Raw genomic sequence first — 15,183 nt, forward strand, 5'->3', positions numbered from 1 at the left:
TGGTAAAAGTAAAAGCCATTTTGTTCAATAGCCATGGTAGTCCCTTACATTACTCTGAGCACTGAGTATTATTATGGATATTTATAGAGGTCATGAAGCAGAGTTACTGCACACTCCTTCCAAACATACTAAACAAGGGTTTACACCTTGTCTTTTCTTTACTCTCTGACTTACCAAACTCCCAACGGAAAGCCTCTATATTAGTGAAATTTTCAATAAATTATCTACAGCTGTGGACAATCCAAATCTATACAAGCTTTGTTTCACAGAGCCTTTCACTTATTTGGCCTTCCAAAAGACATAGTATCAGTTCTCTTTATAATTATAGAGAGCTTCCAGTGGTCTTCTTGACAGAAGTGCATCTGGTTAAACCCCTGAATCTCATGGTTAATTAGTGAGACTCGAGAAAATTGCGAGTTTCTAAGGACATGGTTTTTGTAGACAGTAGAAAACATATAAAATGAATTGTTCAAAAGCTTGGCATGGGTTACTCTTATATCCAAGATCTACGAATCCAATGGTTTTAATGGAGGATGATAGGAGGAAAGGTACTGAACAGACCTGAAAGTGCAATTTCAAGCCTTATTACTGCTCATTATTTCTTGGACTGTCTTTATTTATATGCTTAGTTTGTGCTGCCAGGCCTCTGATAAAAGCTAGACATAGAGTTGGATCAATTCCCACTCAACTACTGGTCCTGCAGAGAACCAAAAAAGTTGTTAAATAATGCTCATTAGGCATGGAGTAAAATGTAACTCAAGCACTAACAAGGTTAATGTGTACACAGTGCTAACAAACTCTCCTTCCCTCCTCACTCGGAGCAGTTCTCCGAGGCAAAAGCTTCACTAAGGGTTGCTGAATATTGCATATTAAGCATACTGAAATATTGGATGAAGTATCCAATAATGCAGATTTGCCAGTTGTTATTGAATAATGCTTTCTAAGCATTTATGCCACCACCATGGAGCCAAAAATGGCGAATAATAATAAATTATGCAAACGCAACAAAACCACTATTCACTAGGGATGATAACGTGCCATGCATACTGGAGTGTACACATGAAGTCAAATGTCATGTAATTGTAATTAGGAGACAATAATTAACATTGTGCCAAGATCATCCATGTCTTACCATTTAAACGGCAGCAATTTGAAAAGCAAAAATGGGGCAAATGGTACGTGACGAGCTGAACAGCTTGAAGAGAGAGAGAATAAAACGAGAAGCTGTTGATAGAACGAATGTTTATAGCTTATTATGACTTTTTATAGCTGCTTATATACAGTATTAGTGATTACAAGAACTAACTTGTTTTGCTGATCGTCCACAATATTAAATGTAACTATAAACAGCTGAACAAGTACAATGTGATGTTCTTTAATAAATAAAAAGAGGGAAACTGCTGTGGTATAAGAGGAATAAAACATTTCGGGAAGAGCTGTTATTGGAAAATAATTCATTTCAGGATGGAAAAAAATAATTCCACCATAACAGACAATCCTAAAATTGATTATTTTCTTATTACAGCAAGCAAGCGTTTTATTCTTTACTTAACGTTGTACATTATTAAATAATGAACATCAACTATACTAATAGTACTTATGTAAATAAAAATTCTTGGTAGTATATCTCATGTAAAATGAAAGTAGACTTGTGTGTATATGTGTGTACAGTAATTTTGCATTAACTGGAACAGACATCATTCTCCCAGATCAGTACAATGTTTTGCTGCATCATTTCATTTCTTAGAAATGTGTTCACTAATTTACTTATGCTTTGGGGTTCCTCTTTTCATTCGGAGATTTGAAAGTGAAAAGGAAATGTAATTTCATGCCAACCTAGCACTAAATTAAATTTTCGATTCTTCAGATGCTTTTGTGTAGACAGTGAAACTCCTGGAGGCACCCTGTTATAAGTGAAATGCGAAAGCCAAAGAAACCACACGCAACAAGGAGGAGAAACACTTTGAATATGGTGAAGAGAGCTTAAAAATGCATCTCGCACTTTCTTCTCACTGAACGAATGTTTAATTATTCATTATTGGGGATTTTCCTCTGTAGAGGCATTCTGACTTGATTACAAGCGTGATTGATTTTTGATTTTTTTTGGAAAAGATTCTTATGTACTGTTCTGATTTTCCTGCAAGTGTCCAATTGGGTCCCATTTGTGCAGGACCACATTAAATACGACGTGGAAGGAGAGACGTCCACATTTTATGTATTCATCTTCCATGTCGAAGGACTAACAAGGTACCTGTTTGTGTTTTGAGGGAATAAACAAGAGAAGCACGCCTTTAGGAGGGACTGCAGACTTTCAGACCAACGGCATCCTCTAGTGGAACGTTCATCACACACCATTAAAGGCATCCGATGATCAGAAACAAAATGTAATAGCAGTCGAATGAAGTATTTTCATTCTAGTTGCTTGTCCATTACAGATTTCCTTTTGCAACCATGAATCATTGACATATCACATATTCATATCAGATTATAATATATACATTCATACTGCAAGATTTCTTCTTCCTTAGAGTTGGCCTTGATTTGCTTCCTGGTGTCTGTAAAGCTGCTTTTAGACACTTATTTTACTAAAAACACAAGACCATTGCTTGACATGGAGGAGAAGCTGAGATAGCAAAGATTAGCATTAGAATTAGAAAGATATTATTTAAAATTATCTATTAAAAAAAAAAAAAAAGTCTCAGACTTTTAATTCTAGCTCGTATATTCTGAGAGCACCAACTCACATTTATATGAATTTTAAGCCTCTTGAATTTTTGGTCAGTCACAAAAACATCTCGTCTTTTGCTTAGACTTTGCATAATTTACAATGAAACACTTTAATATGTAGTATTTCCTTGATTTTTTTTTTTTTATTGAAATTGTTTGTCCATCATAGCATATCTATTTTGAAAGAAATACACTATGATCTGTTTTGGCTATTGTTATACACATTATTATGTAAAATATATATATATATTTTAAAAAAAATACATTATTCAGCACATTATTGACACTAAATCTATATTCGCTTGTCATTTTTCACCTTTTAGCTATCCTTATATCTGCAGTTCATATCCATTATAACAAGCAAAACAGTGAAGCTACGTGTAAAGCTACTCGGATTCTGTTCTGGGAAAAATCTCGATGGTCTCGCCGGTCTTGAGCTGCAAAGCCACTCGCTGGAGATGCCACCTGCAGAGAACAGAGAACGTTCCAGGAAAGAAAGAGCGAATGATCCATGCAGAATCCATGCAGTTCTATAAAACAGGTCATTAACGAGGCAGGATGTAGTCCGGGCACAGAACTGAGCAGCTGAGGGTTCGAGGTATTCCTGGGATCTGAACTCTGTACCATACATTAAATGTGTGTATACATGTGTGTGTGTGTGTGTGTGGCATTCTGGGAAAAACCTGTGGCCAAATTCAGGGAAAAAAATAATAATATTAAAACAATTCATAACAACGAAAAATCAAGTTTTGGCTAAAATTTAAAACCCATACAGACATTTCACTAAAACTGCGCCTCAGTAATTTCCTCACACAGTGAAGGTCACGCTTTGATCAAGCTGTTGAACAGCTACATGTAGAAAAAGAAACATAAGCCCAATCAATTCGGTTTTTAATCGGATACCGACTCGCAAAATGTCCGCCTTGCTCCTGCGCCTTGCCATCACATCATCATCATCATCATCAAAACAGAGAAGAGCACTTACACACACTGTACAGACGAGAGCAGAGAAAGTTTTAAAATTTTCAAATGGTATAATAAACAGACACCAATAAAAGGAACGTGATGAACGCTGTCACCCCTGCAGCTCAGAAAGCAACAGCCTATACACACACACACACACACACACACACACACACACACACACACACACGTTCAGTATTTCACTACACCTGGCCGGTGGTGATAATGTCTGCGCTTCAATGCTTATCAATACAGTGTGTTCTGGACATTATGGGCCCAATTTTACATCGTGGTTTGATGTTTTGTCCTGCTGCTTGAAGTACCTGCCTGAGAATTTACCTACAGTCAGACGGGGAAACGTTTGCATCCCAGAAGTTTGAATGGGGAAAAAATGGAAATGGAATGTAAATGTCAAGATGTTAAACATGAAGTGTGGGTGTAGCCTGCAAAGAGAGAACGACCCAAAACATAAGGCAAATGAACAGAAAAAAGGAGGGGTTTTTTCCATGGAGTGATCTGAAGGAGGCAGTGTATGACATCAGGCAGGTAAAACATACTACATACTACATACTAAATGTCTTGGGATGAATTGCACTCCTGGGCCAAGCCGGAAATGGCAAAATATGAAGCTTTTAATGATCTTAACAACAAATCACTGGTCAGAAAATGAGCGAGAGTGAAACAAATGCACTCCTGAGAGCTCCTGTGCCTCCATTCGCTGGTTTCCTTCCCTAGAAACAGGGAAATTCACTTCTATAGTCTTCTCCTACACAATGGAAAATCATAAAAATGGTTAAAATGTTTGATGTAAAATTCAAACTAATGCATGTCAGGGTGTACAAAATCTGTCAAAAATATCTTCTGGGATTTTTTTCCTTAAAAGATTAGTGATTATTTCGTTATCTGCTGCACCTGATGCAGCTCATCAAGGGGCCACGAGGCTTAAATCATTTAAAAATCAAAGGGAAAAGCTCTCACATGCTAACTTCCTTTATCTATTTGTTAATTCTTGCTCATTTCCTGACCAATGATTTGTTGTTAAGACCATTAAAAGCTTCCTATTTTGCCTTTTTTTTGTGCCCAGGAGTATATATTGTCCTGAGGGTGTACAAACTTTTACACTTAACTGTACCCTACTACAAGTCTCTACCTGTTTCTACCATGATCCACTTTTTTATGTTCTTTAAATATTCTACCCGAGGAGTGTTATTGTTTCTATAGTAACAGTTTCAATAGTAGCATAATCCATGGTTAATAAAACGCAGATTCATTTATATCGCAAATTTTTCAGTGAGAAGACATTTATTTAGTGTTTTTGGAAGGAGTCTCCAGTGTCAGTGCTCCGTAAAGCTCTAACTTTAAACTTTTCCACTGTGGGAAAGTCTTCAAGATAGAGGAGTTTGTGCTTAAGCTGCATTTTAACTTCCAGAGAGATTAAAAAAAGAGAGGGTGGTGATGGAACAAGAACTTGTCTCGCTGACGATTTGCGGACATTAAACGCAGCTATAAACGGATAAAAGTCATGACGTATCATTTGTTAAGAAACAAATCCAACTTCTTGTTGTATAAGAGGAATAATACACTTCGGGATGTTATTATAGGAAAACAATCAACTTTGGGGTTGTAGGAGTAACTCTGCTTTGCGTCGGGCCACATCACACCACTCTGTCGTTGATTATTTTCCTACAACAGCACAACCCGGTCACTAGCATTGTCTAGGAGGCTTTTATTTGTAGCTTTAACCTCCAAGTGCATCATGTACCTTTAATGAAGCACTCGTTTAGCAGCTTTTTTTAATTTTCCTTATTTAATTGCTATTCTGTAGAAGAAACTGCAGGAGTTCGGAAACTTGTAAGTAGCAAGATTCATCCTGATAATGTTTTGTCTCCTTGTAACCTGGAGTTTGTCAATAGGTTTGATTACTTTTTTTTAATCCTGGTACTTGTTATGACTTCCGAACCCTCTGTCTGTTTTTTTTTTTGCTACATGTCGTGTCTACTTGACTGATTTTTTCCCCAGTCTTGGTTGAAGCACTATATAAACACAATATATCACAAACATCATTATTTAAGTATCTATTATCCGTGCTGTCGTATATATAGTAGTGGTTTGGGATTCGTTCTTTGTTATTTAAGGACGTAGAACCAAAAGGTAGAAGCAGCATACCTGTTCATAATAGCGTCTCTGATGGACGTCGTGTACAGGTAGCCTCCTGTCTTTGATCCAGTCACAGGGATTTTTAGCTAAAAAAAAAATTAAACATAAGACAATGACACAAGTAGCCTTTTAATTTCAATATGTAAGGAATAAAACATTCGTGATGGAGGTGTGATGTCATAAGAAATAATCAACGATACGGGGGTTGGGGTTGTGTAGGACACGAAACTGAGCTATCTGTTACCGTGGTGAAGTTGATTATTTTCCTATAACAGCACGTCCCTGAGTATTTTATTCCTCGTATAACACAGCAATGTTTCCAACAGCTACAACGTTTTTATTTAACAAACAACGACACGCAGGAATATCGGTTTATAGTCGTTCCCTCGTCAACATTGTGTCCCATCTTTAAAGTTAATAAATCAAAAACGTACAGCTTGTTAGCGAGAAACTCCTCGGAAAACTTAAAGTTACTGACTGCAACAAGGCACTGAAACTGGAGACTCCTTCCAGCAATGTTAAATAAACTTCATCCCATTGACAGTCACACGTTGTTTAATCCGCCACACGAGTCTATGCGTAAGCTGTTACTACAGAAATGATAAGATATTAGGAACCTGTGATGTGAATTATAGACAGCAATACTGTAAGAGCTGACCAATCAGAATCGAGAATTCAACAATGCTTTGACACAAGGAGAGGGGAAATATAACACTTCAGGATGTGCTGTTATAGGAAAATAATCATCAATTGGGTGGTGTGATGCCAAAGTATTAGTTAAAACCCTGACTTATGACGAACCCACTCCAGAACAGAGAAAAAGACTGACCTGGGCGATGGAGTGATCGACGCGATTATAGCGATCGGTGAGATGGATGTTGTGGATCTTTAAGGGAGGAGCTCCCAGATTGGCCATCGCCGTGGAGTGATCGTTTAGCTGCTCAACTGCAGATCGATAGTACTCCGATTTGGCAAAGTTTTCTACACAAAACAGATTTTTAGACAACATGAAATGATTTATTTTTCCACTATATTAATAACCCGCCCTTGTGTAAGCGTGTATTAGCTACGTAGTTATTAGCATAACATCAAAATGAAGTACATAAAACCCAAATCAGATGTTAGAAACATTTTATCGAGTACGTTTTATACATTAACAGCTTCACTCGTCATTTTCTTTTCTCGCAATGCCTTCTGGGTAGGTTCTGCTTCAGTTAAGTCAGTTTTATCTAAGAAACTTCGCTTCAGCGTATTGTCACGGCACACCGGCTCTTCAGAAGATCCCGAGCGATTCTCCAAAGAGGAAGCTCCAAAAAACAGCCAGAAACTGTGAGAACTTATATTTCTGTCTCACAGCATTACCTGTGGAGGTTGCAAAGCGCTGACACTGGAGACTCCTTCCAAAAAAAAAAAAAAAAAAAACGCTAAACAGTCAGCTCATCGCATATGAACAGTTACAGTGACCTCTGCGTAACTCTTTGTAACTCTTCGTAACTGTTCCTGATGTGTGAAATGAGCTCTTGTGGAAAAGCGGCTTTTCGAACCACTCACTCTGCATGAGGTAGTACATCACCCCACAGCCTCCGCCCGTAACCACGGTGACGAAGATGGTCATCTGCTGCAGGTGGTTGATAGAGCGGCTCATCTTGAAGTTCTCAACTGCTCAGTAGATCTGGAGCAGAGGTGCAGTGATGAGAAGAGAGCAAGAGACACAACATGAACTTCCAGAAGAAGATCCAGAAACACTCTAAGCTTCCTTCCCCTCACTGTGTGTGTGTGTGTGTGTGTGTGTGTGTATACCATGAGTATCAAACCTACCATGAGTATCTTAACCATCAGTAAAAATGAGTAATGACCAATAAATAGGCAGACTTCGCTACATCACCTTGTAGTACATGGAAGCGGCCATCTTTGTTTTGAATCCACCAAACTTTATTGTACGCTTAATATGGTTACAATATAAATCGAAACATTGCAATACTATACTACTGTTAAAAGAGTTCACTAAGCTAAAGAGTTCACTAAGCACATTATCTCTTAACTAAAATGACATACACGCGAGCTAAATATCTAGTCAGCTACCAGGCACTGATACAGCTAAACAGTAGACTTCGTATTAGCCGACGTTGCTAGCTTGTCCGAGACGTCAACATGTCCGCCATATTGGTAAGGGCTCCATTCGATTGTGAGTCAATGCAAGTCTATGGGGAAATCTGGGACTACCTTGATAAAATCGTGTATGATTGGCTTTTTTAAAATCTATTTTCACAATATTTGGTTTGTTACAGACGTTTCTGAATTTGAATGTTATGTAAATGTAAATATAGGTACAATGGGGGTGTCTGGATTGAGCAAATCATAAACCAAGCCCTGCTAGTCTTGAGCAAAACAGAATTCGTCCTTCGGCTCGACTCGGTTTGACTCGGTTAGGCTCGTTCTGTCATGGACACGTGACCAATGACGTCAAAAGCGGCGGGAGGGGTGGGGGGCTGTCAGGTGCATGATTTGGGAAGTTATAATTAATAGTGAATAGTCTATAATTAATGATAGTGCATTTATGAGTAATAATTTCTGTCTCTCTTTATATCTTCTTTACTTTTGGACTGCATTCTTGTATTTCTTGTATCTTTCTTTTTGTATCTTCCTTGGTACGCCATTTATAGCTTATAAATTTAAATTATATATTCATCCTAATGTTGCCTTTATTCTTTTGAAAGAATGTTTTAAACACAGACTTATTACCTGTAAACAAAACAAAACAAAAATAATGCAGCATCCACCAGGACCTTTTCCATTAAGAGTTGCAGTTCATCCTTTCGGCCACCAGATGTCACTAGTGTGCAGATCAGCGCCCTCCATCTGCGCATGCGCCAGTGTGCGTCACTCACATATACTTCTGCAAAATTGTGTAAAAGCCGACATCCTACAGCTATTGTTTACATTGAGACCAGATTTATCTGCGGTAAGTGAACAGATTGTGACTTTCCTTTTCAGACAAGAACAATTAGTTAACATGTTTATAACTACACACCTGTTTTGCGGGTTATTATATAATACTATGTCCTCTATATATGTTATAAAACGATTACAGGCTACAAAAGTCGCCCTGTTTGTTCACACTACGACAAACTGCAAACTTATAACATGGAGGCTAAAGTACGACATTTTACTGGATGGTGCACGCTGTAATATTTCAAAAAACCTGTATGTAAGACGAACCTGAGCTTCGCTCATTGACTCAGTGAATCAATTTCAGGAGATTCGCTTCTCTGTGGTTCAGTGAATCATTTGACTCAGTGAATCAGGAGTCAAGAGATTCGCTCCTCTATTGTTCAGTGAATCATTTGACTCAGTGAATCAGGAGTCAAGAGATTCGCTCCTCTATTGTTCAGTGAATCATTTGACTCAGTGAATCAGGAGTCAGGAAATTCGCTCCGCTGTCGTTCAGTGAATCATCTGACTCAGGGAATTAGGAGTCAGGAGTTTCACTTCTCTCTCGTTCAGTAAATAAGGAGTCAGGAGTTTCACTTCTCTCTCGTTCAGTAAATAAGGAGTCAGGAGTTTCGCTTCTGTCTTGGTCAGTGAATCAGTTAACTCGGTAATCAGGTTCAGGAGATTTGCTCCTCTACCCTCAGTGAATCGGTTGACTCAGTGAATCAATTTCAGGAGATTGGCTCCTCTATTATTCAGTGAATCATTTGACTCAGTGAATCAGAAGTCAGGAAATTCGCTCCTCTGTCGTTCAGTGAATCATTTAACTCAGTGAATCAGGAGTCAGGAGATTCGCTCCTCTGTTGTTCAGTGAATCAACTGACTCAGTGAATCAGGTTCAGGAGATTCGCTCCCTCTCTCCTCAGTGAATCGGTTTAGTCCTTAAGTGAGTCAGTTCGGTTTCACTGCGTAGAAGTTGGAGATTAGCAGTGTTTCAGTGCATGCAGTAGTAGTCTTTGTTGTTGTAGGTGTTAAAAATGATTCTTCTAAACATGGGCATACAAGCATATTACAAAACAACCCAACGTAGCGATGAATATGAACTGTTTTACACTAGTCACTGTGTTTGTTGTTTGGTTTTTGCACTGCAGATCCAGATGGGTGGCGACTGATAACGTATTAAAGCTTATCAAGCAAACACACACGACAGAAGACCAACTGGCTTTAGTATCCAAACCCTGTTTTAATGTTTCGTCAGTGCTAAGTCATTATTTCCCATTCCATACTAACACACTCGCCTTGAACGCCACATTACACAGCATGTGATGTATAACAAATTACAAACAACTGACTTCATGTTTCTCCACACACAAGGGTCAAAACGTAGGTGAAGATTTTATGAAGAAGTGCGGGAAATGTGGGGAAATTAGTTTTCTATCGTGATAACTCTAGCCAGGCTCACCTCATTCGGATTTTAACTTTTATTTCCTCAGGTGACATGTTTGGGTGTGTGGTGGTAGGCGTCGGCATGGCGGGCCGGGTCAGGATCCGAGACCTTCTCGCGCCTCTGCCGTCCAGCGCTGCGGAAATCTTCACTCTTAAAGGCTTGGTGTCTAGGTCAGTGTCATTTGAGAAATCATGTAATCATACAACTATTTCGATGCAACTATCACGTCCGTGAAGAAAAGTAAACTCTCAAAATGGTGGAATCACAGGAGGGAGGAGATATAATCGATGAGAGTAAAGAATGCTGGCAAACTTCACACACTTTGTGCAGGAACTCTGCCTTTTAACACTGCAGCGTTGTACTACGAGTTATCACTTAAAACATACGCATAACAATAACTGCGACCAGACAACCGACGAACCGACGTTCTGGCAGCGTGAGAAATTTCTGATTAAAGTCTCAGTGTAAGCGCCGTTATGACACTCTTCTAAAAGCCACCAATAGGAAGACGGCAGAGGATTACTATTGCGAAACTCGGGGGACAGCTACAAATAGGGTAGCGGCGACGGCGAAACAAAAGCGAAACATTCTAATGGACAAATAAAAAATTCGTAATTCTCAGATTCATTTGAAGAATGTTTGTGTTTACACGACAGTTTCTGCACGAGCCCATAAACAGAGCGTAGTCGTTTTCTTTCATCGTAGGTCTATCGTCAGAGGATCTTCATCCTACAGCGTTACCTGTGGGATACCTGCGGGACACCTACAAATACGTTAGCAGCGATGGGCGAAACGTAAACGAAAAACATGCTAATGGACAGAATAAAAAAACTTCAAAGTGAGCTTGAGGTAATAAGAACAATGTTTTTGCGACATTTTCTGCACGAGCCTGTAAACAGAACGTAGTTGTTTTCTTTCATCGTAGGTCTATCGCTAGAGGATCTTCATCGTACAGCGTTACCTGCGGGACACCTACAGAAATGTTAGCGGTGATGGCGAAACATAAACGAAACATGCTAATGGACAGAATAAAAAATTTTTATTACCTCAAGCTCACTTTGAAGAATGTTTTTGCGACATTTCCTGCATGAGCCTGTAAACAGAACGTAGTCGTAATTCTTTGATCGTAGGTCTATCGTCAGAGGATCTTCATCGTAGAGCGTTACCTGCGGGACACCTACAGATACGTTAGCGGCGATGGGTGAAATGTAAACGAAACATGCTAATGGACAGAATAAAAAAACTTCAAAGTGAGCTTGAAGTAATAAGAATGTTTTTGCGACATTTTCTGCACGAGCCTGTAAACAGAACATAGTCGTTTTCTTTCATCGTAGGTCTATCGTCAGAAGATCTTCATCGTACAGCGTTACCTGCGGGACACCTACAGATACGTTAGCGGCGATGGCGAAATGTAAACGAAACATGCTAATGGACAGAATAAAAAAAACTTCAAAGTGAGCTTGAAGTAATAAGAATGTTTTTGCGACATTTTCTGCACGAGCCTGTAAACAGAACGTAGTTGTTTTCTTTCATCGTAGGTCTATCGTCAGAAGATCTTCATCGTACAGCGTTACCTGCGGGACACCTACAGATACGTTAGCGGCGATGGGCGAGACGTAAACGAAACATGCTAATGGACAGAATAAAAAAAACTTCAAAGTGAGCTTTCTTTGATCATAGATCTATCGTTAGAGGATCTTCATCGTACAATCTGTTATAGAATTCGGATAAGATTTCATTGGAATGTTCTCACAGTGTAAAACTGGCTTTAATGGATTTCCGATGTGTAGGAGGCCGCTGGAGGAGCAGCAGGGAGTCCAACAGATCCCTTTGGAGGAGGTGCTGAGCCGCAGCGACATTCAGGTGGCCTTCTTGTGCACAGAAAACGCCAGCCATGAAGATTACATCAGGTGCGACACCACGACGTTTAGTCCTCAGTCCTTAAGAAGTCATATTCTGATGAATCCGAGCGCTCGGAGTTTAATTTGAAGATCAGCACGGCTGCGTAGATGATCTGTATGCGTGCCTGTGCAGAGGTTCAAAGGTCAAACGGGCATAGTCTGAGCGTACGGCGTGGACGAGGAAGTGAAAGCACACAAAATCAATACCAGATCAACACCTAGAAAACATGATTAGTGAAGAAACAAAGAAATACGATCAAGACCATGACTTTCACAAAGGAATAAACGTGTGTAGCAGGAAGGTTTTAGTTAGAACCTGTATTTTATAGCATGTATGATATGTAAGGAATAAAACACATGGGGGTATGCTGTTACAGGAAAATAATCAACGACTGGAGACTCCTTCCAAACATCTCCTTATGGCAAGAACTACCATATTAGCAGTTATTGTGAAATGTCCGTCATACAACTCCCTGTGAATGAGCCGTTGCTATAGAAACGATAACGTATTACAATAGGAAAAAAATAAATCTAGCTACAACTGTAACCCAAACTGCATTTGATGTTTGCTGTGTGGTTTAATTTTCGCTCAGACGGTTTCTTGAGGCAGGGAAACACGTGTGTGTGGAGTATCCCATGGCCCTCAGCTACACCGCCGCCGCTGACCTGTGGGACCGGGCGCAACAGAAAGGCGAGACCTTTTAGAAATAATTCTACAACGCTCCGCATGAGAAGATGCAGAAAATCACTGTGGTGTAATGTGGCTTAAACATCAGCACCAGACACCGCTGAAGGTACGTGATCTTTACCTCCGTGTCTCTTCAGGTTTGGTCCTGCACGAGGAACACATCGAGCTCCTGACCCCCGACTTCAAGCAGCTGAAGAAAGACATAGCTGGGAAACAGCTGGAAGAAGGAAGCCTGCATTTCACAGGTACGATCACGTCCCACACACCTTCAGTTCTGTTACCGCGGCAGTGCCCGTGACCTCATTTCCTGTCCCGTGTCCGCCCAGGAGGTCCACTCAAGAGCGGATTCGGGTTCCTGTCATTCAGCGGCATCGCCCGCCTCACCTGGCTGGTGGATCTTTTCGGAGAGCTCAGCGTTAAAGCGGCGTCGATGGTCGAGGAACCGGAGAGGAAGCACACGAAGATGACGGTCCACCTGTTAACCAAGGATCAGAAGTGAGTTTAGGAAACACGTTTTGCGTTTCACACCAAATGGAGTCAATCAGCTTAGACATGTTTGGATCTTTTGGCTTTTGACTCGAGCCGTGATGCTAGCTTATAGCCACCAGTGATGTTGAAATCATCACACAATCACCTTAAACTGTATCGAGTTGTTCGTTATCTCCGAGAAGGAACGTTATTCCAAGGAAGAAATGTTAGCAATGTTAGCTAACAAATAATAATCAAATTCCACGTACGTGTGTGTGTATGTATATATACACAAGCTTTCCTTATACGTCAGCAGTCCAGGAAACAACTAAAGATATAAAAGATAAGACAGGAAACATGTCCTGTCTGTTTTCTATAGAAAAACATCATCTTTTACATGTAGTTAGTAAAGAATAAAACACTGTGTGTCATGCTGTAATAGGAAAATAATCAACGACAGCATGGTCTGGTGAAGCTGATTATTTTTCTATCGCAGCACATCCTGAAATGTTTTATTTCTCTTGCACCACAGCAAATCGCCAACAGTTACAATGTAGTATTAATTAAAGAACGCCACGTTGTACGTTTTATACGTTTATAGTTACATTTAATGTTGTGGAACGTCTGTGAAGCAAGTCAGTTCCTGTTATCACTTATGCGTTATAGCGCTGGACTCTTCTCTTTTTTTTCCTCTCACTTGGAGTTAATTCGATAAAAAGCCTGTCGTCAAAGCGTGCGATGTTACAGAGAATCTGTAAAGTGCGCCGTCCTGAAGAGCTGACGCTGGAGACTCCTTCCGTAAATGTTAAAGAAAGCTTCGCCATAACGACAACTAAAAAAAAAAAAATTTTAAAAGCGCTGTACAAGTCCCTGTGAACGAGCTGTTACTATAGAAACAGTAACATATATGAACATAATAATATAATCAACACCTTCTGACCAATCAGAATTGAGAATTCAACATATGGAAGTTTATAATATGGAAGTCTGTCATGTTTAACAATTGTTTTAATAACAATTACATAAATACATATTAAAAAAAAAAAAAAAAAAAAAAGCGATGTTGTACAAGTCCCTGTGAACGAGCTGTTACTATAGAAACGATAACTGTTATGAACGTATAATCAACACCTTCTGACCAATCAGGATTGAGAATTCAACAGCTCTGTGGTATAATATGGAAGTCTGTCATGTTTATACTTCACCCCCTTTGCACAGACCCCTGACCTGGACGGAGGAGCGCGCTGAAGGCCTGAGCCGTGGCAAACGCATCCACCTGCGCTTCAGCACCTGCACGGTGACCGAGCTGCCGGCTGGAGTCCAGGAGCCCGTGGGCATCTTCATGCAGGACATGGTGCTGTTTGGGAGCAAGCTGCAGGGCACCGTGCCGCCCGAACAACTCCAGGCCGAGCGGAGTCGCATCCTTCACTGCTTCAAGCTGGCTGAGGACATCAGGCGACTCTGCCAGGACACGACAGCCTGAAATTACTCACGAGAGAGGGACAGCGAGACGGCTCAGGACTTCACAACACACACACTTAGCACAGAGTTCTCTGTATCAGGGTTTCTATCGATTCGCCGTTACACAAGTTGTGAATTTATGCACAAATAGGCTTGGCCAAGCTGAAAAAGTTGCAGTATTAATAATAAAAAAAAAAAAATAGATTGCTTTCAATAATGACGTGGTCTCTGGATGGTTGCATCTCAAACATAGCGCAAGTGAAATTGTTTATTTTTAATACAGACTATTTGATAGCTACGTTTTCCCGTAGCTCTGATACAAAATTAAAGATGAAACTTTAAAAACAGTACATCAGGGTGATGTATGAATTAAATCTTTAGCTGTTTTTTTTTTTTTTTTTTTTTTTTTAAAAAACCTTAAACCTTTTAGAAAAGCTCAG

At 39.8% G+C, this 15,183-nt stretch overlaps 2 protein-coding genes across 11 annotated transcripts in view; one reads left to right on the plus strand and one right to left on the minus strand.

Annotated features, from left to right (window-relative positions):
- LOC113540096 (cytochrome c oxidase assembly factor 1 homolog) overlaps window positions 1-10,381 on the minus strand; it is an 88,958-nt gene extending 78,577 nt beyond the window's left edge. The window contains exons 1-5 of one of the 8 annotated variants that reach the window (XM_026936321.3): window positions 7,666-8,181; window positions 7,399-7,519; window positions 6,677-6,828; window positions 5,857-5,933; window positions 2,851-3,192 (exon numbers count right to left, since the gene is read on the minus strand). In XM_026936321.3, the coding sequence (XP_026792122.1) occupies window positions 3,114-3,192; window positions 5,857-5,933; window positions 6,677-6,828; window positions 7,399-7,492 (402 nt within the window). In that variant the 5' untranslated portion in view covers window positions 7,493-7,519; window positions 7,666-8,181 and the 3' untranslated portion in view covers window positions 2,851-3,113. The other 7 variants (XM_053233114.1, XM_053233110.1, XM_053233111.1 and 4 more) reach the window with 7 other exon arrangements.
- On the plus strand, window positions 8,657-15,093 carry blvra (biliverdin reductase A). 3 transcript variants are annotated; one of them, XM_034303701.2, is made up of 7 exons: window positions 8,657-8,809; window positions 10,272-10,395; window positions 12,016-12,135; window positions 12,720-12,817; window positions 12,952-13,059; window positions 13,141-13,309; window positions 14,501-15,093. In XM_034303701.2, the coding sequence occupies exons 1-7, from the start codon at window positions 8,713-8,715 to the stop codon at window positions 14,763-14,765; spliced, it is 981 nt and encodes a 326-aa protein (XP_034159592.2). In that variant the 5' UTR covers window positions 8,657-8,712; the 3' UTR covers window positions 14,766-15,093. The 3 variants fall into 3 exon arrangements, with proteins under 3 accessions (XP_034159592.2, XP_053089078.1, XP_053089079.1); XM_053233103.1 differs by lacking the exon at window positions 8,657-8,809 and adding an exon at window positions 9,751-10,161; XM_053233104.1 differs by lacking the exons at window positions 8,657-8,809; window positions 10,272-10,395 and adding an exon at window positions 11,761-11,884.
- The last annotated feature ends 90 nt before the right edge of the window (window positions 15,094-15,183 follow it).

The sequence above is a fragment of the Pangasianodon hypophthalmus genome, chromosome 4 (genome assembly GCF_027358585.1).
Source record: "Pangasianodon hypophthalmus isolate fPanHyp1 chromosome 4, fPanHyp1.pri, whole genome shotgun sequence".
NCBI lineage: Eukaryota > Metazoa > Chordata > Actinopteri > Siluriformes > Pangasiidae > Pangasianodon > Pangasianodon hypophthalmus.